Source organism: Carassius carassius, chromosome 33, assembly GCF_963082965.1.
Source record: "Carassius carassius chromosome 33, fCarCar2.1, whole genome shotgun sequence".
NCBI lineage: Eukaryota > Metazoa > Chordata > Actinopteri > Cypriniformes > Cyprinidae > Carassius > Carassius carassius.
Window position 1 is genome coordinate 7,438,909 of NC_081787.1, and position 25,521 is coordinate 7,464,429.

General features: G+C 37.5%; 3 protein-coding genes and 1 non-coding gene across 8 annotated transcripts; 1 reads left to right on the plus strand and 3 right to left on the minus strand.

Moving 5' to 3' along the window:
- Nucleotides 1-58: 58 nt before the first annotated feature.
- Nucleotides 59-20,685, minus strand: septin6 (septin 6). 5 transcript variants are annotated; one of them, XM_059521507.1, is made up of 11 exons: nucleotides 20,531-20,685; nucleotides 18,719-18,833; nucleotides 14,182-14,377; nucleotides 13,059-13,245; nucleotides 11,363-11,524; nucleotides 9,200-9,296; nucleotides 7,143-7,311; nucleotides 6,711-6,843; nucleotides 6,270-6,460; nucleotides 4,551-4,596; nucleotides 59-1,436 (listed from the first exon to the last, which is right to left on the minus strand). In XM_059521507.1, exons 1-10 carry the CDS (start codon nucleotides 20,573-20,575, stop codon nucleotides 4,593-4,595), a joined length of 1,299 nt encoding a protein of 432 aa, XP_059377490.1. In that variant the 5' UTR covers nucleotides 20,576-20,685; the 3' UTR covers nucleotides 59-1,436; nucleotides 4,551-4,592. The 5 variants fall into 5 exon arrangements, with proteins under 5 accessions (XP_059377490.1, XP_059377488.1, XP_059377489.1 ...); XM_059521506.1 differs by lacking the exon at nucleotides 59-1,436 and adding an exon at nucleotides 3,051-3,883; XM_059521505.1 differs by lacking the exon at nucleotides 4,551-4,596.
- A 435-nt stretch (nucleotides 20,686-21,120) lies between these two features.
- Nucleotides 21,121-23,143, plus strand: sowahd (sosondowah ankyrin repeat domain family d). Its single transcript, XM_059521512.1, has 2 exons — nucleotides 21,121-21,442; nucleotides 21,894-23,143. The coding sequence occupies exon 2, from the start codon at nucleotides 22,018-22,020 to the stop codon at nucleotides 23,077-23,079; it is 1,062 nt and encodes a 353-aa protein (XP_059377495.1). The 5' UTR covers nucleotides 21,121-21,442; nucleotides 21,894-22,017; the 3' UTR covers nucleotides 23,080-23,143.
- Nucleotides 23,144-24,122: 979 nt separating this feature from the next.
- Nucleotides 24,123-25,373, minus strand: rpl39 (ribosomal protein L39). Its single transcript, XM_059522327.1, has 3 exons — nucleotides 25,238-25,373; nucleotides 24,908-25,011; nucleotides 24,123-24,337 (listed from the first exon to the last, which is right to left on the minus strand). Exons 1-3 carry the CDS (start codon nucleotides 25,238-25,240, stop codon nucleotides 24,289-24,291), a joined length of 156 nt encoding a protein of 51 aa, XP_059378310.1. The 5' UTR covers nucleotides 25,241-25,373; the 3' UTR covers nucleotides 24,123-24,288.
- LOC132114393 (small nucleolar RNA SNORA69) lies at nucleotides 24,658-24,792 on the minus strand. Its single transcript, XR_009425314.1, has one exon. It is a non-coding gene; the product is annotated as a small nucleolar RNA SNORA69 (small nucleolar RNA).
- Nucleotides 25,374-25,521: the final 148 nt, after the last annotated feature.

Here is a 25,521-nt window from a genome sequence, read left to right on the forward strand (position 1 = left end):
AGCAGTACAATAACAATATATAAACACTTATTTGAAGGTTAAATCATGAAGTAGCATGTCGGTTTTTAAAAATGTTTTATTTAAAATGTACACCATGGAATCTTACTACAGTTAAATATTTCACAAATTTCTGGTATTACAGGGGTGGGGGTGGGGGTGTACTGAAATTAAGAGGAAAACATTGGAGGTGACTAGAAAAATCTAGGCCAGTCTTGACACCCAAAATGTCTCACACAGAAAACAGTCACTTGTCCTATAATGGCATTAATCATTAAAACATGTCTTGACATTGATACGCAAAATATGTGCTTAAAAATTATATGTACTGCACATAGCCTATGCATGACTGTCTGTACCTCTTAACCATCTTATTTAAAATTAAATGACTGAAATCTGAAAATGACTAATCATGGGAAATGACATTTATAAACTGAATGTAACTGCACATTGTACCTGGAATAAATCCATGTAATAAAATAGTCCAAAGTAAGCATTTGAAGAGTAAATGTGTCTTAGCAAAGAATAACTCCATGAACAAAAATATATTCAGGGCATGCAAAAGAACAGAAGATAAAGAATATTAAAAGTGGCACTGGATGTGACCTACATGGTATTTCAATAGGTGCTTCATTATTCTTTAAGATTATATTTTATAAAAATTTGTTTGGCTATTTAAGACTTGAAATGGATAGGGGTTTACAAAACATACAATACAAACCTCTCAGATTTTACTTATATAGCTCATGCTTTCAAATAATGATTCTCATTCAATTAAAATTCTTCTCTCGCTTAACACATTTTGATGCATTAACAACCAGGAACTTTCGGGCTCATTTTCTTTGGATTTTCTCAAAATTCACAGCTAGCATGTCAGATTTTTTAAAAAAGTCTTAAAGATAATCTTACTCATCTTAATTCACAACCTAAAATTATAGTGTTTGCAAAAAAGTTAGTATTCGTTCGCTCCCCAGTTAAACTGTTAATTTTGGTGAGGACATGCATGTTCATTCACAAACACATGTACTGATGAAAAACCTAAATTATTGTTTAATTGAACAGATTGAAACTGCAAGGCAAAATCATAGACATAAAATATGACCTAAAAACTCCAAAGCTTTCCTTCACTTCACAGCCTTTCTACCAGAGCTTTGGCTCAGGTGTCACCAGAAAACGATGTCTGTAAAAATACTAATGAGGGACTGCTTAGCATGCCCTAATTAGGAAACAGCTTATATTTCTTGAAAAATACCATGTTAAGCCCACATAAGGCCATCAACAGGGCACTCAGCATTAAAGTAAAAAAAAAAAAAAAAAAAAAAACAATCAAAAGAATCAAACAAGGCTGACGGAGTGAAAAAGATAAGAGTGGACGCTTAGTTCTCGTGGAAGCTGCAATCCCCTCTTCCAACAGGTGGCCAAGACAGAGTTAAAAGAAGCTAGAAGAAGAGAGGAGACAAATGCAGATTAGAGAAAGTATCAGGAGGCCACTGAACTCATCAGCACCAGTGGGAAGACAAGTTTACAACAGTCAATTGGAAATGGGCACTCTGATTTTTCTTTTGCCAGCCAAAAGCATGAAGCATTCAGAATGTGGGCGGAATGGAACATACCATCCTTCTGGCCTGCTTCAAATGCATAGTGCATCCTCTCTTCACAATTTGAACGTGCATGGATTCATTTATCTTGGATTCTCTATTTAATAAAACCGTGGTCAAAGGTAACCCAATCTAAAACAGGTGAACTGGGACAGTGATTATACTGATTGCATTATCCCTCCCCACCTCTCTGAAGAGGCACAAATAAAAAAATAGTCCACCCCACAAAAAAATGAACATTTGCTGAATATTTTCTCTTTCATGTAGATAAGTGTGTTTCATCATTGGAACAGATTTGGAGAAATTAAGCTTTACGTTACTTACTCACCAATGGATCATCTGAAGTGAATGGGTGAAAACTGAGTTGATACTTTTTTCAGCCGTTTGAACTTTAATTTTGACGGCACCCATTCACTGCAGAGGACCCATTGGTGAGCAAGTGATGTAATGCTAACCTATCCAAATTTGTTCTGATGAAGAAACAAACTCATCTACATCTTGGATGGTCAGAGAGTGACTAAAGTTTCAGCAGATTAATATTTTTGGGTGAACTATTCCCTTTAAGCATATTAGTCACACAACGCATCACAAAAGATACACTGCTAAAAAAAGCACAGCCTTAAGCAAAGGTTTTGGTAACACAATAATTACAGTGTTAGTAAAAGCTGCAGAAAGAGCCCAAAATCAAAATACAAGAGGTGACTTATTAGACAGATTGGTCCACACTGCCTCCCCTTGGGCTACCGGTTAACCAAAGAGTCTGGGCCTGGTCCCTTATCAAAGCCATTACTACTCTGTGCAGAGCCAGGGAATACTGCAAAGGAAAGTAAATACACACACGGCAGTGAGCAGGGACACTGGAGGGAGCAAAAGCGTTAATAGGTGATAAATATCAATCACATAAATGCCACCTGTTGAAAGACCAGCATCCAGATACAACACAAAACACTCATCCAGCACAGAACCAACTGATTTTGCTGAATAAATTTAAATTAAATTAAATTTAAAGTTTAAATTTATGAATTTAGCAGACGCTTTTATCCAAAGCGACTTACAGTGCATTCAGGCTATCAATTTTTACCTATCAAATATGAATAGTCTGGTATATTTAACCGTAGCTTTGAAAATATAAGTTACAACTTAAGAAACAGTCATTTCCTGAGTCAGAAAACGGACTCAAAAACTTGCTCACTATCTGGTCATATAAGGATCTTATAATGACATTCAGTTAATTTGTCAAACACTTCACTTGAGAATATAGGCCAAACCTTTAGACAATAAATTCAGATGTATATTTAGTCTTATTACATATGCTCAGTTAAGCATAAGGATGTAGTAAATTGCTTCAAATGTGAAAGTCCAGCTTCACCCTAAAGCAAATAATCAAAGCATCAATTGAGGAATCAAGATTTTTCAATGCAGAGTAAGCAAATCAAACACTGGCCATGTCACCCAGACTGCATAAACATTTTATGAATAGTGCAAATAATAAAATGTAGAATTACATTGTCTGATATTCATACACAATGACTTGAGCACAGTTTAAAGGTTTATGAAAGAATGCCCTTTATTACTGATGTAAATATTAGTCCCTTTGCAATCGATATTAGAACGTTTTTTTATTTTTTATTATTAATTTTGTGTAAAATAAAATGTCACAAAAATAAAAAGCTATAAAAGGTGCTTACATTTGGATGAGATGTGCCAAATTTTTTCTAAACTAACACAAGCATAGCAATAACCGGTTGTATAACATCTGTATAAAATGCATAAGCTAAAATGAGACAAAAAAAATCATTATTAACGTCCCTAAATTCTAACCATTCTGTTGGAAACTAGGATAAAAATGCCTGAAATCTTACTGCATGAGCAGCTCATACATCTTTCTATTATAACACTAATGACAATTATGGTACTACTAATATAATTTGTCCCATTTTAACCTGTGTACTCAACTACTGCATACCCATAACAGTAGCCACTCGTGTTAAAGTTGAATCAAACACTAGTCATGCAGAGCAAAGCAATATCATCATGATATCATAACACAGCAAGTTACACAAAGAAAAAGAAACAATAGCATTTCATTGTTTTAAAAAAGGAGTTAAACCATCTAAAGAAGAATTCCATTCACAGTTAATATCCCTCCTCAGGTGCGTTAATGTGTGAAACTGGGGGGACGGGAGAGAGAGGGGAGAGGGAATGGGAACAGCATGGCTCAGGAACACTGAGGAGGGAAGAGCTCATTCACAGCGGGCAGGGGGAGCACTTTCTACAGGAATCCTGAACTGGAAACGAGAGAGAAGTGAGATTATTGTTCCCTACGGGTTAAACTGTTGTATTCACACATTAATTAAAAAAAGATCCAAAATGTTAGTCGTGCATCTGTTAAAACATGATTGCGTGAAAGCGGTTGCAGGGGGTGTATGTGGTAAGGCTTAGTATTGTTCTCTCTTTGTACCAGTTAAAATTCATGATATGGTCTCTTCTGTTGTGTAATGACATGAACCTAACTTTAACATTTGTGTTATTTACAATTTAGCAAGGGATAGCCCTCTCAACAACAACATTATTTTTAAGGCTGAGTGGTGGACTAGTGTGACCCAGCTGTAGGAGCCGAGCCATTAAAGGCTCTTTTGTGCAAGATTTTTGGAAGAGCAGTGGAGTGCAAACAACAGCAGATTGTTATGGATTCAGATGGCAGATGGCTGCACATCACACAGAGAGAGCAATAAACTCTCGCCTGGCTCTGGTGACAAAATATCCCCTGCTGCTGCCACAGAGACATTCTTCACATTATCAGCACTTTTAAGCATGAATAAGAAAAACTGAAATTACTATGTAGGTCTTTAACACAGAAACTACATGATCCACCATCATTACATGTGTTATTGTAATTTAGTTCCCTTGTGTGAACGAGGGCTTGTGCCTTAAGAGATACTTTGAAAGCCTTACCAGCATAAGGTGTCTCATGCGGGACTGGGAGCAGGTGAGGAGTTAACTGGAAAACAGCATGGATGAGACGTACATGACACGTGCACAAACTAGACAAGACACTTTACATGCAACATCAAACAATGAATACTCTACATGTCCTGCCCTGCAAGAGCACTGAGGAAAACTGTACCATTTCTCTGGCTTTCATATAAATTGTTAACAGTGTTTCCTCAGTATCTTGTTGCTGTGAAAACTGTTGCCTTGTGAGGACATACAAGAATCTTAAGGGGGGGGAAACGGTTAAAATCAGAAGAGATTGATATGAAAAACCAACAAAAAGTAAACCTTGTCAATGCAAGTGTCTTCTTTCCAATTAATTCTCAGGTGATCAACTTGAAGACACAATCATGGGTGATTACCAGCATTACTGAAGCAATTTATTTGAGCTCTGATTACTAGTAACCATTTGCGTGTTTGCAATGCAATATTGTACTGTTAATAATGTAATCATTTCATACCATGAGTTATATAGCATATATAATTATAACTATATAGAACCGACTAACATGTTCTTTTCATACAAGACTACCACACAGCAGACTGGGAAATGTAAAGAGATTACAATTAAAGTATGCTATATCTTTTCATACCATAATTGAAATAAAGCAGAACAATACTACAAAAATAAACTGGATGTTTTATATTATAAATGCACAACAATATGAGTATCTTCACTACTGTTCCAAAGTTTGGGGGTGGGTAAGATGTTGTTGAAAGAAGCCTCTTATGCTTACCAAGGATACATTATTGAATTAAATTATAGTAAAAATGGTATCATTGTGAAATATTTTTACAATTTAAACGACTTCTATATTTTAATATATTTTAAAATGAAATTTATTTATGTGATGGCAAAGCTGAATTTTCAGCAGCGATTACTACAGTCATCAGTATTAATAATTCAGTACTAAGATTATTCAGAAGTAATTATAATATGCAGTTGTAGTTCTAAAGAAAGATTTATTATTTCCAGTGGTCGCCATGATTTTGCCAAGTAAGACATGTTCCTGGATCAACATCTTTTTATGATCCTGGATCAACATTACTGTCCAAAAATACAGACTTAACCCAATCCCTACCCCTTAACCTAACCCTACCCATAATTTATATAATATCAGTGGGAAATGATAGCGGATTAACAAGGGTGTAGAAGCACCTAATCCTGTTTGTAAGCCTAAAACTGACATTTCCTGGAAATTTATATCTCAAATCTGGATTGGAATGTTGATCCAGGAACATATTGTACTTGGTGAAATCACGCTCACCATTTCCAGTATTGAAGAAAATTGTGCTGCTTAATTTGTTTCGTGGAGTGATTTTTTAATAAAAAATGTGTAGTCAATCAAACCTAATCTATCCTAAATCTAACATCTAATTTAATGCATTTTTGCTGAATAAAATGTATATTAAAAAAAACATATCGAATAAACTTTTGAACAGTAGTGTATATGCTCAAACTAGAGCTTTGATTTTCATATCAGTGCACTGTGAACTCCATCCACACTCCATAGTTTTGGTCATTATGTAAATTTAACGTTCATTGTAATATTACGTGAGAGGTCGGTGAAATGCATACACACACACGTTCACACATGTTCTCCTGCATCGTGATCTACTGGTATCTCGGGAAGGCAAGGTTGTGAGGGTTAGGGACCATATAGAGAGGTCAATACTTACTTTTTCCTCTCTTTATCCTTCTTAAGTGTGGAGGAGCTCCCTGCCTGCTGGGTCTGGGCCTGCAGCAGCTCAGCAGCGGTCTTCTTCTGCTTGAAGCTGTTCAGCTCATCATCGAGAGACTTCTTCTTGTCCTCGAGTTTCTTCTTCTCATCCTGGTGAAGCTTCTTAAGACGGTCAAACTTTTCATGAAGCTGTGAAATCAACACCAAAGAGTCAGTATGTTACTGAACTAACAAAGCTTTGCTATCTACTGTAAAAAAGTTAAATTTATAGAAGTAAACATGGTCTCTTTTTTTTTTTTTAAATAATGTTGGGATGCATTTGATTGTATGAACCAGACCAGCTATACAGCTACTGAACCCCCATGTATGGCATGAGCGGTGAATAATACTTTGGCTACATTTGCTAAATGTATTACGGTCTTCAAAAAAACAAACAAACCTCCTTTTCTGCCTCTTTCAGCTCTGCCTCCTTCTCTTTGACTCTCTGGACAAACATTTGCCTCATTTCCTCCTCTTTCTTCTGCAGCTCACCCATAAACTCATTCCTTTTGGCCTCGTATGTTTCCTGTAGGCTGAACACAACAAACCACACACAAAATATTTGTTTAAAGGGATTGTTCACTTTTAATTAATTAATTATTAAACTGCTGAGATTAAGCCGCTCAGTTTGTATGGATTTGTTTCACATTGCCGTTATAATCTTCTTGAATCTTTTATCTGAATGTGTTTTGAAGATGAACCAAAGCCTTATGGATTTGGAATGACATTAGTGAACTATCCCTTTTACCATTCATCACTATAAATGTTTTTGTCATAGGTTGTGGTGGAGAACTTTTTGCAGATCATTTGGTGAGACTGTGACCCTCTTCACCTGAAGGGTTTGCTGTCAGGATCAGTGTCTTTGAATCCCATCTCCTCCAGCTTGCAGCGCCGGTACAGCTCATAATGACGAGTGTGAGTCTGTTCTCGCAGGTCCTCCATGTTGACCCTTATCAGCATTTCTCTCAGCTTCACAAAATCACAGTGATTCTCATTCTCCACTGGAAAACACAAAACACATAATATTCAATGGAAAACTCCCCATCAATGACAACCACAGTCATATTGGGATATGAAAAGAGATGGGAATAACCTCCTCTTGGACATGCCATACACATTAATTTCCGCATTTCCTTCAAGGGTGGAGTTAGTCTAAGAGTTAAAGATCTGGGTAGTTTATGGAAAAGCTGCAGATGGGTAATTGAGATAATATACTATCCTAAGTAACAGTGGTACGACAATTTTTTAACCATGTGTTTAATTCTTATAGGTGCATACTTACAGAAAAACTTACAGTGCATTCAGGCTAACATTTTACCTAAAGTGTTCCCTGGGAATTGAACCCACAACCTTTTGCGCTGCTAATGCAATGCTCTACCACAGAGCCACCGGAGCACATTAATTTTAACATTTTGATTTTAATAAACTTTTTTCATAACATGCTTACATTTTATACCTCTGACACAAGGACATGAGCTCTTTTAACAGTCAGTCTGTATAACTGTCCAGCTGTGATCTAGTATTAACAATACCAACATTCCCTGCAGCTGTTATTGTAACAGTATAAACAGAGATGTTTTTACATTAAGAAATCGGGAGTGGTGCTTGTCTGTGCAAAACTAGGCGCCACAGTGCTGGGGTTTTCTGGGTGGTTGCCAGAGTGTTGTTAAAGGGCCAGTTCAGCCTAAAATGAAAATTCTGTCATGAATTACTCACCCTCATATCATTCCAAATCTTCGGAACACAAATTAAAATATTCTGATGAAATCCAAGAGCTTTCAGACCCTGCATACACAGCAACAAAACTACCAAGGCTTGTTAAAATCGTTAATGTGACATAATTTTACGAATCTCACAAATACTTTTTGTGTGCATAGTATGTGTGGTACTGTCATGAACGCATGTCAAAGACAGACAGAAAAGAGAAGAAATTATTGAATAAAGTCGTTATTTTAGTTTTCTTTGCACACAATAGTATCCTTTTAGCTTCATAATATTAAGGTGATGATACATTGACTAATTCAACAATGTCCTTACTAACTTTCTGGGCCTTGAACATGTTAGTTGCGTTTCTGTATATGCAGGGTCAGAAAGCTCTGGGATTTCATCAAAAATACCTTAATTTGTATTCTGAAGATGAACAAAGGTCTTTCAAGGTTTGGAGCGACATGAGGGTGAGTAATTCATGACAGAATTTTCATTTTTGGGTGAACTATCCCTTTAAGGTGTTCCAAGCATTTTTTTTTGTGCACTGCTATGTGGTTGCTTACGGTCCCATCAAAGGAGATCATCACCAGCTGTCTTTGATATTCTAGTCTCTAGTTACGGCTTGTGGCCTTCTCTCAATCTAAATTTACAGGATTTTTTCAGCTCACTGATATAAATTTGCATAGAAAATGCATCCCTTTCTGCATGGTTTTATGGTCCATGTGACTTTGACCTTTAAATAAGTAAACTATGTGCCATGAATCAAGTAAACACATGACTCACAGCGGCAGTGTCTGGTCACCCTTACAGAAGGCGAGAATTAAGAAATTAAGAATGTGACATATGAACATCATTGTACAGTAGTTCCTGTTTTGCATACAAGAAAAAAGGCCACTGCAATATATATATATATATATATATATATATATATATATATATATATATATATATATATACAGCTCAGTGTCTCATTCTTACATCACTAATACATTAGCATTCTACCCTGATGTGGAAAAAAATGCAAGAGAGAAAGAGGTTGGTGTGTTGAATGAGAGTGTCCAGTCATTGTACTACAGAGAGGGAGGGACAGAATGGGTTTGGTTGCCATGAACAAAGAGGTCAGGGCCAAACTGAGGGAAAAGCTCAGTGTCATTTCCTCTAGAAGACGTGACCAGCACTTACCCTGGACGGTTCCCCAGGGGTACTGGCGTGCTCGCACCATCTTGTTCCCAATCTTCACTTCCTCAGTGCTTCCCACTACCGCAAAAGGCAAATGACCCTGCAGAGCACAAAACAATCCCACAAACAAATAATTTAGCAGAAATACTCTATTTTAAGTTCTTACAGTAACAAACTTGATTATGCAATATTTAAATCCATTTAATTAAGAAATAAATGAACAGTATCCTCCTCTCTACTTAAGTACTACATCTCACATTGGCAAAACCCTGAAAGAAATTACCTTGTTAAGACAACATTTACTAGACAAGACTAGAGTGGGCTTTAAAATCACTGAGAAAAATATAGAAGTGTGTTTATCCCACAGTAAAAACATGTTGTTGTGAGAGTACACTGAAGAAGAATGCCTCTCCTTTTGTGCTGTCATTTCCTGTGACAAACACAAGCAGGAAAGCTGGACACCATATGGACTCTCTCACTTAAACTGTTAAACTGTGATGCGAAATGAGAACTGGACAAGCACTGAAGTATCAAATATGGCTGGTATATCTCCAAGCAAAACATGACATGGTACATTTGTGATTGATTCTATGTAAAATGATTTCAAGTGGAAGAGGAACGCATCATTCTTAATCTTTTCTGTACTCAAATAATACAAAAATAGTGGACATTTTGTTTCTCTTATTTAGCAAATAGTCACTAGATTTCAGACTTAGAAACACAAAGGCCAAACCTTTTCTCAACTATTTGCACAATTTCAGGTATCACTCATAGCAGAAACAAATAAAATGTGGGAGGAGATGCACACCAACGATTAATACTTTAGGGTAAGAGGGCCTGTTTTTTTGTATAAGCAATATTAATAATTATTACGCAATTATTACTACACATTGAAAGAACATCATGTTACAGTGTTTCCCATTCATAAGCTCTACATGAATCACCCGCCCAGAAAGATAAAATTCAAATTCCACTTTACAAATTTCTCTATTTTCTGGGTTTTTTTTCCTTCTTTTGCATATTTAAACCCTTTTTTGAGATCCATCTTTTCACACTCAGGACAACTGAGGGACTCAAACACAACTACTAAAAAAGGTTCAAAAATTCACTGATGCTCCAGAAGGAAACACGATGCATTAAGAGCCAGGGGTGAAAACTTTTGGAATTTGAAGATCAAGGTAAATTGTACTTAATTTGTGTTCCGGGACACATGCGAGTGTCTTCTGTTGCTTCGAAGGGCAGTACTAAATGGAAAAATATTATATTTCAACCAAATAAGAAAACTTTGGATGACATCATCCTGTTCAAAAGTTTTCACCCCTGTCTCTTAATGCATTGTGTTTCCTCATCTTTTATGTACAATATCTTACTAATGAAAAATACTAAAACTTTCACATGCCACTGTATAAATATGAATATAGTCTGTCTGTTAATATGCACATAGTTTGTTACTCATATGCAGGCAGTGCACTGCATGTAGTTATATGCATGTAAACCACCACATATAGTTGCTCTTTAGTCTAGCTGCATGTTAATTTAATCAGACGATTTCGCAATTATAAAACAGGAGTATAGTGATAGTGACTCCTGGTTAACCTAGTATTAATTGGTTGTGTTAAGTCACTATTCGTATTTGTTTTATGTATGACAACAGAAAATGTGTAAATTAGAACAGCTTTATTGGGCATTACAGTATGTAACAGTTCAGAGAGCAGATCTGAAGTTACAAAACATTTTAATTGCACAAAGACAAGTGTTTATTTTGACACTTATATTGACTTTATGTTTCTACCTAAATTTAATTTGTTGTGAAATTTGAATTATTTATTCAAGCATACATTAATAAATGAAAGACATGAAAATAAAATGAGTATGTAATATAATGCATTTATTTATCAAAATTCTCCTCCCTAGAGGTTTTCTTCCAGCTGACTAATGTGTTTTGGACATTGGCTTTTCTGAGGTAAGCTGTTGTATTGACATTTTCCCATGGTTTAAACTCTGACTGAGTAGTTTATCTATGTTGTGTGCACACGTAAAACACAGACACACTCAAAACTCAGTGTCATCACTGAAGCTCTAATTAAACCAAACCTTTCGCTCAATGACTTTGTCCCACCAAAAATGTTTTGGCTGAAAACTTTTTTTTTTTTTTTGCTTACTTACATTCATTGTTGAGTTGATCTCTGCCACGGTCTCATCGTCAGTGGGAAACTGGTAGATCTGGACACCATTGCTCACCAATTCACTTGTGATCTTAATTTTGAACTTAGCAAGTTCACTCTTTGAGATGGCATCTGATTTGGCAACGATGGGGATGATATTCACCTGTAACATTAGAGGAGAAAGACTTTGTAGGCATTTGGGAATAATCATTAATCAGAAATTAAATCAATTTATATACACATGAATTAAGATGACAACCAAAGACAGCAGTGGTCAGATGATTTCTGTGCATATAAAACTCCAAACAGCTCTAGTGAGAAAATATTTCCCTTTCAGATAGCTAACTTTCAACCACTCAGGCAGTAAAATACTAAATACAGATAAATAAACTAAACACTTTCATTTAAATCAACCTCAGAACAAATATAGTCCATAGACAAATATGGACACTAATCTTCTCTCCTATTATGTCTGAGCAAGTGAAATAAATGGCACACAGAGTGCAGAAAAATTACTTCATTTAATTCAAGTGCAGAGGCTGACAAATGTATTTGCACAAATAGACTACTCTTTGGAAAACTTTAATTAGGAGCAGTTAATGCAATCAAAATGGACTACATAGAACGCTGTGAAAGCTTACATAAAATCATCTTGATCACATCTGAACGTGCCTCAAACTGGAACAGAATTAACCATATGCAGCTATTTGACATTCACTTTGAAACCAATTCAGAGAGGGTGTTTAAAGGCCTAGTTCAGCTAAAAAATAAACATTTGCATCTTTAAAACTTGAGAGCTTCAGCATTGAGAGCCTCACGTTCATTATATAGAAAAAATGGCCTGGATGTTCTTTAAAAATTCATAGACTTAGTTTTGGAACAACGTGAAAGTGAGTAAATGACTTTTTAAATTAATAATTCCTTTAATCTCAAGTCTCTATGCAGGATAAGTGGGGGGGGGGTGATAATCAACACCCCTCCTCCACTCATGACTCTCTCTCTAACACACAAGTGCACATATGGAGTGCTCTGATCCCACTCACTCAGTTTTTTTACACTCCTGCCACCCACACCACCATCTAAATACTATTCTCAGTAACCTGGCCACTAGCTTTACGCTTTGTCTGTTTCCTGTAATTTACTACTGATGAATTTTAAGGTTAGCAAAGGAACTTTAAATAAAGGTTAAACCACAGTGCAAGTACACAGAAACCTCTTCTCACAAATACAAGGCAACTGGTTTTAAAAAAACTTCCGATTTAAGAGAGCATCGTTGTTCAAGGAATCTGTGCAGCACGGATAGAGATGAAAAACAATGCAGGATTACACAGCTGACCTTCACTGCTCCAATGACACTAAACATGGCATAGCCAACAGGTGAATGCTTAACCCACATCTTAAAACATTGACTGCTCTGCACAGTAAAACAGTAAATAATGCTAAGCCACATATACAGCAGACATAAATTAAATAAAAGCCTATTTTTGTAATAGTTCAATAAATATGTGATTATTATTATTGGTTTAAAGATATAAATTATTTTTGCTAGAATAAAAAAAAAAAGGTAATGTATTTTTGATGGTCTACTGCATTAAATACTGTAAAGACATTTCTACCGTTAACTATATTGTCATACTGATCAGTCATCAGTGTGATCAGACATTTGTTAAAAAACAAAACAAAAAAACATCACCGACCTTACTGTCCAACTTCTTCATAGTAACCAGGTCAAGGGACTTTAGTGAGTGTCCAGTGGGAGCAATGAAATACAGACAGGCGTGGATCCGTGTATCATGATAACTGTGTAGGGTGCGTTTAATCTTCAGTTCCTCCTGAAGGTACGCTTCAAACTGAGCATCGATGAACTCCACAATTGACTTGTAACTGCAAGTTGAACAATGAAAAACATGGAAATAATTACTTACGGCCAAAAGAAACACACAAACTTCACACTTGTACTCAAGTAAGATAAGTTTTAATCTAATTACAGAACTGTAAAATAAACTCAGCTGAACTTTGATGGGGAGAAAGTACTGGTTCGGGTATCTATAAATAGTTGGCTAGCTCTAGACTCATAAAAGTGCATCTTCAGGCTAAATAAAGCTTGTCACAACCATTCAGCTTAATAACATGCTGTTTCAGTCAAATCTGAACACCATGAAAATCCTTTACAACTGGCACTTTCTTAGCCTACGGCATCAGAACCCTGAAATTGGGGTTATATCTGGTTTCATAATGCCATCCAACCTTTAAATTATATTGAGCTCTGCATACAAAAACGTCACATGACATGACAGATCAAGAAAAGCAGGACCAACAAATTGGTTTGTGAGTTTTTTTTTTCTTATGATAAACACCATAAAGACTATGAGGTCCCAAAATAAACAGGGGCTTTAAAGGGTAGTTAATCCTCTGTAAATCTTTTAATTTATCAGTAAAATCTAATAATTTATTGCCATGCAATTTAAAAAAAGTAATCCAACACAATGTTCTTTGTAGTCAGAGTTGGATTCTTTTGGTTTCTTATCTGAGGTTTATTATCTATTATGAAACATACTAGATACATCAGTTATCATTTATATTAGTCATTATACTTTTTATAATAATAATTATGTTTATAACAATATATTTCACACACACTGACAATTAAAACCAACCATGTGTTATTAATAAGTAGATTTGAGCAATAATCAAAAGACAAATGTACCAGTGGAAGCTTATAACTAACATTATGGATCATCATAGGACTGATTATGCCTCTGGATCAAGTGGCTAAACAATCAGTTTACTTAACCTCATTTAATCACAAGAAGATCTCACCTGTCCTCTTTGTTGATCTGATCTCCAAAGCCTACAGTGTTGACCACAGTGAGCTTGAGACGAACGTTGCTCTCCTGCAGCTCGTAAGTGTTGGACTTGAGCTGCACTCCAGGCTGATTGTGCTGTGTAGGTTCACCCTCAAATTTAGTGTTGAACAGGGTGTCCATGAGGGTGGACTTTCCCAAACCCGTCTCCCCTGCAAGAAACACAGAAATAAGCTGTTAGCTCTTAATTTAAGATATAAAAAATATCACTATATACTGTACAAACAATTCTCAATTATTTTTTTCTATAAAGGTGTCTAGGATATTTTAATTATTAAATAAAGTTTGCTGTATTATAGCTGTACTCGGCATATCAAATAGAAATGGGTGAAATAATTTTCAACATCAAAATTACACACATGAGATTTAATACATAAGTAGACTATTTAGCTGATGCATACACTTCAGATTTTAACCCACATAATCGGTGTGTTAAAGTCTAAAAGCCATGCAGCAATCCTGGCTCAGTCTGCCTAAAGGTCCTATTCTTGCTTTCCTGACAACCACAAGCGCAGTAGAAATGGACATCATGCAACACCACCAGAATGTTAATTATATGGATGGCTCACATTTGCAATTTCTTCATAAACTCTCATTCCCACAGGCCCCTCATAACAGGCATGAGCAAAAAGCCTCGTCTGACACCTATAAATAAAGCACCGATTTTAAACACAGATCAAATACTGATGAGCATTGACTATCAAAACGCATCCAAAAATTGAGACTGAATTAAACTTCACATAACTGATGGAATCAAAGCTGATGGTTATATATTCACAAGCATTTCCTCTTTTCTCCGGATAATGACGACGTGACATTTACAGCATGCCGAAGCACTCAGCATTCACTAAACCCGGAGTATTGAAGCTGAACCTAAATGATCAGGAATGAAGAGACGAGAGAGGGACCTGCTTGACAATAGTCCCTTGCCATTTGCCAAATTCCCTTTACACTGACATTACTAGGGATGGGTACCGAAACCCGGTATTAAAATGGCCCCGGGGCTAAATTATAAAAGACCGTAGTATCAGTAAGATCTGATGGTATCGGTTCTGCTTTCGGTACTGGAGGGAAAAAAATTAATGTACTATCTATTTTTGCTTAATAATGTTATCGTGCACATTTTATCTCACCAAATCTCACCACATTTCTAATGTGCGATCATATTAAGATTAAGATTAATTTGTCTGTGAGATCTGCGAGATCTCTCACGCGCACGCACAGACAACAGTATGAAAACTCCCGCTTAATAATAAAGAGTGACCATGGCGAAGAGATTTGCTTAATAATGTTATCGTGCACATTTTATCTTACCAAACATTTCTAATTTGCGATATTATTAAGATGTTTGTTTGTGAAATCTGCGAGATCTCTCATGCGCACCGCGGAGGCTGTCTGTCAGTCACACACACACACACACACAACAAGAACGAGCGCGGCGCACACACACGCATAAGGGGCGAGCATCAACCTCCCGCTCTCTCCTGAGGCAAATAAGGAAGTGACTAAAACTGCAATTCATCGACTGGCCGCTTGAGGCTGGCTGCAAAAGGTAGTCAGTCCCATAGACTCCCCATGTTAAAACGCCCAACTTACAGCATAAAAAAACATGTTTACAGCCTGGTGCAAAAACTGATTTTGGTCTAAATAGCTAATTTTGCCCTTCATGACAACTGTGAGGGGGGTAAATTTTTTTATAACTCATCCGTTTAATTTATATTAAGACTTAAAGTTCTGCACAATTAAGGGCGTGGCCACCGGTGGATTGCCGCTGCTGACACTGCCGTCGCGCTAGGTGGGCGTGGCTTCAGCAAGTAGCTCCCGCCTTTTTGCCAATTTTGATTGTCCGGGAGAGTCGCGCGTTGACGCGCTGCCAAGATGATAGCTGTATGTGGATTTTTAAATTAATTTAGTAGCAGTGCTACTGCAAGCAGTTTTTAGTGCTGCAAATCCATTTATCCTTTGCTGAAATTTCCACGTCTTCATGGAGAGAGCAGGTCATGGTTGCTTAGCAACGGCAGTGCCCGAAGGCTTTGGGGAAAAAAAAATGAGAAAGCATCGTGCCTAGTGTTTTCCACGCGTTTTTAGACGCTATATGTGAACGGCCCCTTACAGTAGGAAAACTCCTGCTTAATACAAAGAGTGACGATGACGGAGACAGTAAAACGTTCCAAAGTGTGGTTATACTTCACTAGAGTTGATGCAGACAACGCTGGTTGTCATAAGTGCAACAAAATTTTTGCATGTAAGGGCGGAAACACAAGCAATCTGTCAAAGCATTTTTCAAAAGTGCATTGTGTGCAGACAGAGAAATGCAAAGTTTTCAACTGCCTAACAAAACCTAACACAAAGTACCAATAAGAATAACGTTAAAGTACCGGACCGTTAAGCAGTATCGGTAAGAGTAGTAATACCGTTAAAACCTTAACGATACCCATCCCTAGACATTACCTCCTTAGAGCTTTAGCAGAAATTGGATAAAAGCCCTGGCAGATGCCCTGAACTTTAGGGGAGACTAACAAAGAATCTGAAACAATGTCTTTGTATAAATAATTCAAAAGGCAAAGTGAATACCAAAAGCATAAAGACGTCATATTATCACAGGCACAAGATTTAGCTAGAATTTTACTTGGGATATTGGCACATGGCTAAACACCACCCGGATTCAAGAGGAGAATCTAGGGGTGTGCACGGATAGTCGAACATTCGTTCTGCTCTAATTATTCGATAAATAAAAATGATATTCGAATTTCGCTATATTTTTGCTTGCCATAAAAAAAAAGAAAAAAAAGTCTCCACGGCATATTTGAAGATGTGTGCAAGCAAAAAAATAATTAATGAATGAATAAGAACTGCGGTCTTCTACAGTACTTCAAATATGCCGTGGAGAATCACAGAAAGTGACCGAATTCAAGAACATTGTTGCGGCATCTCTCAAGCAACGAATAAACACCGCTAACTTGGAGAATGCAGTGAAATCTCCTCCTCGCGTCCGCCCTAGACCCTCGGCACAAACATCTCAGGTTTCTCGATGAAAACATGAGAGAAGTAAGAAAAAATAACTTTTTTGAACATTATCAGAACATTTTCCTTGATGCGAGTGCTGCGCCACCAACGATGAAGAGGATGCAATGCCCACTCGTCGGAAAAGGCTGAGCCAGTTCTTCAGCGATGATTACAGAGAGTCCAGCCCAGACGAGTGGGAACAGTTCTTGCTGGAGCCATGTATTCCACCAGATGAGGATCCCATTCAGTGGTGAAACGAAAACACGAAGCGCTTCACAAAACTTATTCTCTTAGCACACCGTTATTTGTGAGTCCCGCCAACGTCTGTGCCATCAGAGCACGTTTTCTCCGCAGCCGGTCTTATTGTTAACAGACTAAGGAGCTGACTTTCCCCCGATCATGTTTACATGCCCGTATTTCTTAACAAGATCATGTAAAACCATAGAAAAAAAAAGCAAAAAAGATTTGCTGACAGTTTCAAAGTTAAGTGTAAGCATTCTGTACAATAGCCTAATTGCTGCAGGCTGCTTTACGTTTTTTCTTTGTTCACTTTTCTTTTTTTTTTTTGCTCTTAATCTGTACTTTTGTTTGTTTGCATGCATTGTTAAAGGTTTTCAGCTACAAAACACGATGTGTAATGTTCAAGCTTATTGTGTGTAAGCTTGTTCAAAAATGAATAAATGTTGCAGAAAAAGAACGTCGGTCTCATTAAACTTAATTTAAATAAACGAATATTTGAATATTCGTTTTTTGTGAGCTCAAATATTCGAATGTGATATTTGCAGAAAACGCCCATCCCTAGGAGAATCCAGCAGGAAGTCTCTCTGCCAAACTAACACATATGCACACACCTTGCTAAAACCGACTCCCATAACATTTTCATCATCACAACATACAGGGACCGATTTGATCACACAGGCTAGTCTATTTCCCCTTGAAGGTATGTTTGGACTATTTTTTACTGACCATGTTAAATGAACAGGGGAAGTCATGGCCTAGTGATTAGAGAGTAGGACTTCTAACCCTAATGTTGTGGGTTCGAGTCTCAGGCCGGCAATACCACGACTGAGGTGCTCTTGAGCAAGGCACCGAACCCCCAGCTGCTGTGTGTGTGCGCACTTTGCATGGGTTACATGCAGAGCACGAATTCAGAGTATGGGTCACCATATTTGGCTCTATGTCACGTCACTTTTTTTTCACTTTCACTAAATGTTTGAAAGATTATTTCCACTATTTTTTTACTTTTCTTTGAGAGTAAGAATAGAAATTGTCTAACCTACAGTTTGCAAGCCACACATGAAATCAGGGTACGAATGAAACCAAATTGTGAGTTCATGCAACTGCTCTCCATCTGTGCATCACTATTTAGTAAGTGGGTCACAGGACAGAATGAGTTTTGCCTTCACAGTGAAGGGGTGTGACATACACTGGAGCAAATGGTTAGTTTCGTCTCAAGGAAAAAAGGAGCTCCTGCATGACACACTCACCCACACAGAGGATATTGAAGCAGAAGCCATGGTTGACGGACTTGTTGACCAGCTGGTCCGGCATGCTGTCAAAGCCAACATGACCAGAGAGTGGGACGGCACGTGAACCCTCTCCCTAGAAATAAAACAAAAGCAAACCATATGAATTAAACAAGTAAAATGACTTTCACCAAAACATATCATTTGCACACAGTTTCTAAGCAATGCTTAGTCTTAGTAAGCACCTTCATTTATGAGGATGCAAAAAAAAAGAAACTTAGTAAGTAAAAGTAAATAGCATGCACCTCATAGACACTATGCAAGATTTTTGACATATTCTAATACTATGGTGCAGATTTCAAAGGTTCAGCTCTATGCACTTCCCCTTTCCTGTCTGATCTCAACTGCTGAAACCACATTCAGGCAGACAGACATGTAAACTTTGTTGCAGTCACAGACGAATATTACCGTTACCAAGTAACAGATACCTATAAAGCAAAGGGGTTGTAAATAGCATAACACAAATGTCAAATTTAGGCCATACTTCAATACTTCCTCTAACATTGTTCACACAGGTCTGCCACCTGGCCTGCCAAAACTCTGTCAGGAAAGGCTTTTGACCACATTTACAGCATATCCTTTGGTGTGTGTGTGGGTGTTTGCATATGTGTGACCTAAGCGATGAGCAGAGCGAATGTGCCAAATCATCCGATTTCTGCTAAAATAATAAAACGAAGAGTAAGCATTCAATCAGCACAGGTCTAATGCAATAAAGTTCCATCCTCCAAATGGAGACATTAAGTAAAACTAATGAACGGTCATCAAAAGTGCATCCATTTCAGCAAGAACCAATCAGCACAAATGATCAGTTCTGTTATGAGGATTACTGAGGAATAACAACAACCATAAAATGCACATTTCATTAACTGCAAAACGAGCAACTAGGAGAAGTCAGACTGTGAGAGTATCTTATTGACTGAACAAATAGTCACAATATGACCCACATGTGCAACATTCTCAAACCAGACAACCGCAAGGAGTCCAAATGGGGGTCATCATGACTGAAACACCCTACTGGCTGCTCTGTAACCAGAACATACTGGTTCAAACATCTGGTTTGTGTAGTAAAGACTGATATAGAAGTCATGTATGATATCTCACAGAATTTGAGCTCAGTCTCGATCCTGCTGCCTCATGTTAGCTACGTAACTTATTCACATTAGCGACGTCAGAGTGAGGAAAACACAAGCTTCTGCAAAATACATCTGAAATTGGTTAACATGCCAGTTTCTGACATTGATGTACGAAATACTTCATGAAAGACAACGCCCATCGTGTCGAGGAGATATAAGGATGCTAATGCAACTAAATATAACGGTACTAGACGCGCTCGAATTTAATATAATTTACAATACAAAACAATTATATTAAACTGCCAGTTAAACTGCCGTTTAATATAATACAATGTTTTTTAATCGTTGTTTGTGAAAATGCATCATTCGTGGTCACTTCTCCAAACCGTGGTGTTCGTGCGTTATTGTTGGCCCTCAACTTTAAGCCATTTCCCTCTAAACAACTGCAGGGAGATAACTGTATAATGTGTAAAACAATGTGATCATATATTCTAATCGTGTGCACAAAAAATAACTGGCGTTTAAATATTAATTGTAACTGTGTGTCAGTTTGTTGATAATGGGCCCTCAACTACGTTCACGAATATCGAAACCTACTGGATTCTACTGATTGTCGCACCCGCTAAAATATCTGGTACCAATTCGCCAGTCCAGTTTGGTAAACCCAAAGCACATATTTGTAATAAAACAGTGCTCTTACCGCTTGTCGCGCTATCTCAGTGGCCGCCATGGTTATCTCCTGCATCAGTGCATCAACCCTTCACAGGAAACTACAAGCACGCACGCAGAGAGAGAAGCTACAGTGACGAGCTCAGATACGATGGACTGTACCATTCATTACTGACGCCATGACGATTTGTGTTATTTTTTGGGAATTGCACAATTTTTTTATTGTAATTGTATACAAATTAACGTATAGCCAAAATACACATAGTTTACTAATTACAAAACTCAAAACAATCATGATAATCAAAATATCCAATTATACTATGCCCCCTATTTCATTAAATGGTATAGTCCTCTTCATACCGTTGTATTTCTAGGTCTAACAACTAACAGTTAAAGTGTTGAAAGGCGTAAAAGGGTACACTTTTCATAGAATATGTCTTAAATATTAATTTTTAATACATTTTTTTAATAAGTAGTAAACCTTCATACTAGGCTAAATCATATTGAATTAAGCGGGGCTGAATTTGCAAAAATAAATAAATACATAAATAGAGAGAGAGAAAGAGAGAGAGGCTATTTATATATAAAGGAAAAAAAGGTTCTCTTTTAACTTCCTTCTGGGTTCCATCAGTGCAAGTGTCGTGGGTTTGAAGACAAGTGTTGATTTAGTCAGTGGTATTTGAACTTTAGACTTTATCAAGGGGAGGGATTGGACGTCGGAAATGGCCACTGTGAGGAAAAACACACTAGAATAGTTTCGATTAGCTCACGGAAAACATTTTCTGCTTCTCAGAAAGGAGAAACTGACGTTAAACTAGCGTTCTGAGATCTGTGAAGCCTCATAATCCGCAAGAAATGAGTGTAGACGGCTTGAATTAGGCTACTTTGAAGAGCTGTGCGGACAACAGTTGATCCGGCACCGGTTGATTCACCTGAGAGACAGGTATGCATTCACATTCATCAATCAAACACAGTTTTCGTAAAACTTTACATTCGACGTAATTTTACAATTTTCAGACATGAAAACGTAAAAGGCTAAACTACGGGCTTAAAGAATAAAATATATATAGGCATATATATATATATATATATATATATATATATATATATATATATATATATATATATATATATATATATATATAATTGATCATGTAAAATAGTCATAGTGTGAATTTTTTGTTTTAAAAGCAAGTGTAAAAAGAGGAACACGAATAAGGAAGAAGCGCGTTTCTTTAGCAAGAGAAAACTAAACTAGTCATGCTTGTTTCTCTCTTAAATAGAAACATGTTTAGATTATTCATTATTAATCTTTTATTATTACTATTATGAAGACACGTATTTAGGCTATAATATTTAATTTACGAATATTATATTATTTTTTCCCTACCCAGATTTGAACATTTAAAGGCTAGTAAAGAGAAGTGACTGAGGACGATGGTTTTCTAAGGTTATGTAAGCCTCTTTAATTTTGATCTTATCTACGTAAATAGCCAAACTCGCCGGGGACCCGCCAGTATGTATGAGGGGAACAGCAGTGGTCCCATCAGCTGTGAGGAACACTGTGATGATGAACCTGTGGGGGATGCAGCTCTGCCCTCAGAAGAACCAACAGATTCAGACGGTGATGCTTCAGGCAATAATGTAAGGATTTCAGATTCCCCTAAAAGCAGGATAACGAGCCAGTTCCGCTCGAATCTCGAGGAGCGACTGTCAAGACATGGTGCTCGACCCGTGTCTCCTGCGTTCAGCGCCTCCTCGCGCAGATCCAGATTTCACAAACAGCTGGAGGAACGCGGCAGCAGCGCCTCCCGCAGACAATCAGTCGATAAACTGGAGAAGGGCTCCCTCACACCCTCTATGCGAAAGAAGTATTTGAAAGAGTTGTTTTTGAATAATAAATCCGGATTGTCAAGCATTTTATCATCCAAACACGAATCGTCAGAAGCAGAGGAGGCACCGTATGGAGACACTTTGAACAGTGGCGCGTTCTGGGCTTTGGATCCTATGGAGCACGCGTGGATGCTTTCTGTTGTGGATGGAAATTATGAAACTATGCTGGAATTCCTCGCCGAGGATCCCAGTTTATTGAACAGAAAAGACTTTATCAGTGGTTTTACAGCTCTCCACTGGTTGGCCAAAAATGGAAAGGACGAGACGCTGATTCAGCTTCTCAGGCATGCAGAAAAAGAGGGGCTCTCAGTGAATGTGAACTTGAGAGGCAGTGGAGGTCTGACGCCTCTTCATGTGGCTGCCATGCATAACCAGTACACGGTCGTGAAGGCGTTGGTCGGTGCATTTAGTGCTAATATAGATGTCCTGGACTACAGTGGGAAAAGAGCATGGCAGTATCTCAGAGGCAATGCACCTATAGAAATGAAGGAGCTTCTGGGAGCTTGGGATGATGAACACTCTGTAGGGTACTTGAATGTGAACAACAGTGCGAATCAAGCACAGCCAGATGAAGACCATACTCAAGAAGATAGAGTCGAGGTGGACGGTTCAGGAGGAATCACACGCCAGCGATTCTCATCCTTTAAGAGGCTTTTATACAACGTTGGTCTGTTTGAAAATATCTGAGACTTTGCCAAAACCATGTTTTCAGGTCATTGTCAAACAATTAAAATTTGCTCCTTTAACAAAATGTGTATGGTTAATAATGTGGCACCTCTTAACTTGATATCAGTGCTGTTGTATTATTTGATGAATTTTAATCCTTTTAATTAACAGAGTTGCAAGGAACTTAACGCCAGTGTTTCACACACACACACAGTGGCTATAGAAAAATAATAATCACCCTTTAAACTAAAGTTAGTAGAGACATACCCCAACAGACTAACAGCTGTAATTACAGAAAAAGAAGTTTATCCTTTTTCCAACTCAGTGATTGCTATTTTTCTCCGATATGTTGGTGTTGTATCTTTCAAGAGGATGTTAAATACAGCTGGATAAAACAAAAACTGGGTCCATCTTCATTTCAGGCTGCAAAGCAACAAATTCTTTTAAAGGGGGATGATTCTGTTCCATAACCACTTTATATAAATAAACAACTTTCTCAAATACATTTGACAAAAATAACCTCAGGCTTAGTTTCTGCATTCAGAAATTACAATATGGAAGTAACTTTCACTTTTCAAAAGAAGTGATGTTCTTTTTCCAGTGTAAACGTCTTAAAGATTCTTAAATCAAGATACATTTACTTGTGAAGCAAACATTTTCTGAAAAACTGATTAAAGCGAAACCAAAAACGTTCCAAATGGGGTCAGAGACAAAATATGGAAAATTTTTCATACTCATGAAAAATGTGATGTTTAGATATTGGGATATCACTTTTTTTGCAGTCACATTTGGTAGACTATGAATTTAGAACTTTCTGCTAAAAATTAATACCTTTTAAAGGACTTTATTTAATCTTAAAACTTTTAAGAACTGCAGAAACACAAATACATATGTCTAGATAGATAAAAACTTAAGTGTTTCCTTTATGGGGCATAAAAGCTCAATGAAAGCCAGTAAAAGGGTTTATCAGTAGTTCTGTTTTTTGTGCACAACAAACTGTTGCAAATCCATCCACTGGAAAATGTCAACTTTGCCATTTTAACAAAAGAGGAGGATACAAATACTTCTGCTTTGATGACAAATCTTTTATTGTTCAGCAAGGACATAACCAGAATATCTGTACAAAAGAGAGACTGCGGTTCCTGATAGCATGGCTTCTCTCCAGCTCTGGATGAGTTGGTGGTCCTGGCAGGGAACAGACAGAGGGGGAAGCTGAAGTAAACCGAGTGTTTACAAGCCCAGCTTGGTCCTTCTCCAGTGTCTCCTCTTGGAGTTGTATCTGCAAAGAGATTTGCAAATATAAAGCATCACAGAGGCAAACACCCATTAAAATCAATTACACTACATCCTTTAGGCTATAGCAGTAAAATGCACTGTGCAACAAAAACAGTGCAGCCAAGAAAATTATGAATAAGAGGGACTGAAACAATAAAAAAACCCATCAAGCATATGCCTCATCAAAATGTAGTTTAATAAACACCACATACATCAATTTAATTCTTTAACACTATATAGCAGCAAACCAGTCAAAGTACTGATAAGCAAAGTAGCTTAATGTGCACTTCCTAAATGTAAAAAATGCAGTTATGATACAATGAAAGGTGTCTCCACCACAGAGCATTCACATGTCATATGAGAGATGACAGTACTTATGACTCCAAAGCAGAAGGATGCTCTCAGCAGGATAATGACAGTACTTCCACAAAATTTAGCACTGTAATTGCGTCCTGCTTTCGTTGGCTACTATGAACTACAGAAGCAGAAAAAAGGACTACTATCACTCTGAGACTGTAGCTACGGGTGTAACTCAGCGATGTTCGTTACAGCGGCAATAACCATATCAACATACCGGATCTTGTTGCCAGTTTTCATCCTAATCCACTGTGGGATCGGCCTGTTCTGCTTCTGCTTCTTAGCGAGGAAGCGTTTGATTCTGAAGGTCTTATGCGACGCCTGAAATACAAATGTGAAGCACGCCGTCAGACAGTCTGCGGTGGCTGGAGTTCATCATCCCGCGACGCTTCACGGGGAAATACGAGCTATACTTTTATTACTCACCGAACATTAATCACTCAAATATTACATCCCATCACCTAAGAACTTATACTGATATACAAAAACGAAGAGATGTAGAGGAGAACAGCTACCTGTGTAAGGATGTTTTATGATTTTCACTTACCATTTCGGAGATCGCTATCCGTTCACCACTATGGCGGTAGTCGAAGAGAAGGAACCATGGGTAATGCAGCACTGTATATCCGAGTCACGAACCGAGCCACTCCTTCACGTCACAGCGACACCCAGTGGCTCCACGGAGAGCACAAGCTACTCAGCTCCTGGGTTTACATCGCTTTTTAAAAATTAGATTTTGCATGCAGTTCTGCATATTGATGTGTTATTAGAGCCATTGTTTTCTGTACATGTACATATATTGTTACCAATTTAACAGAAATAACAAATGAT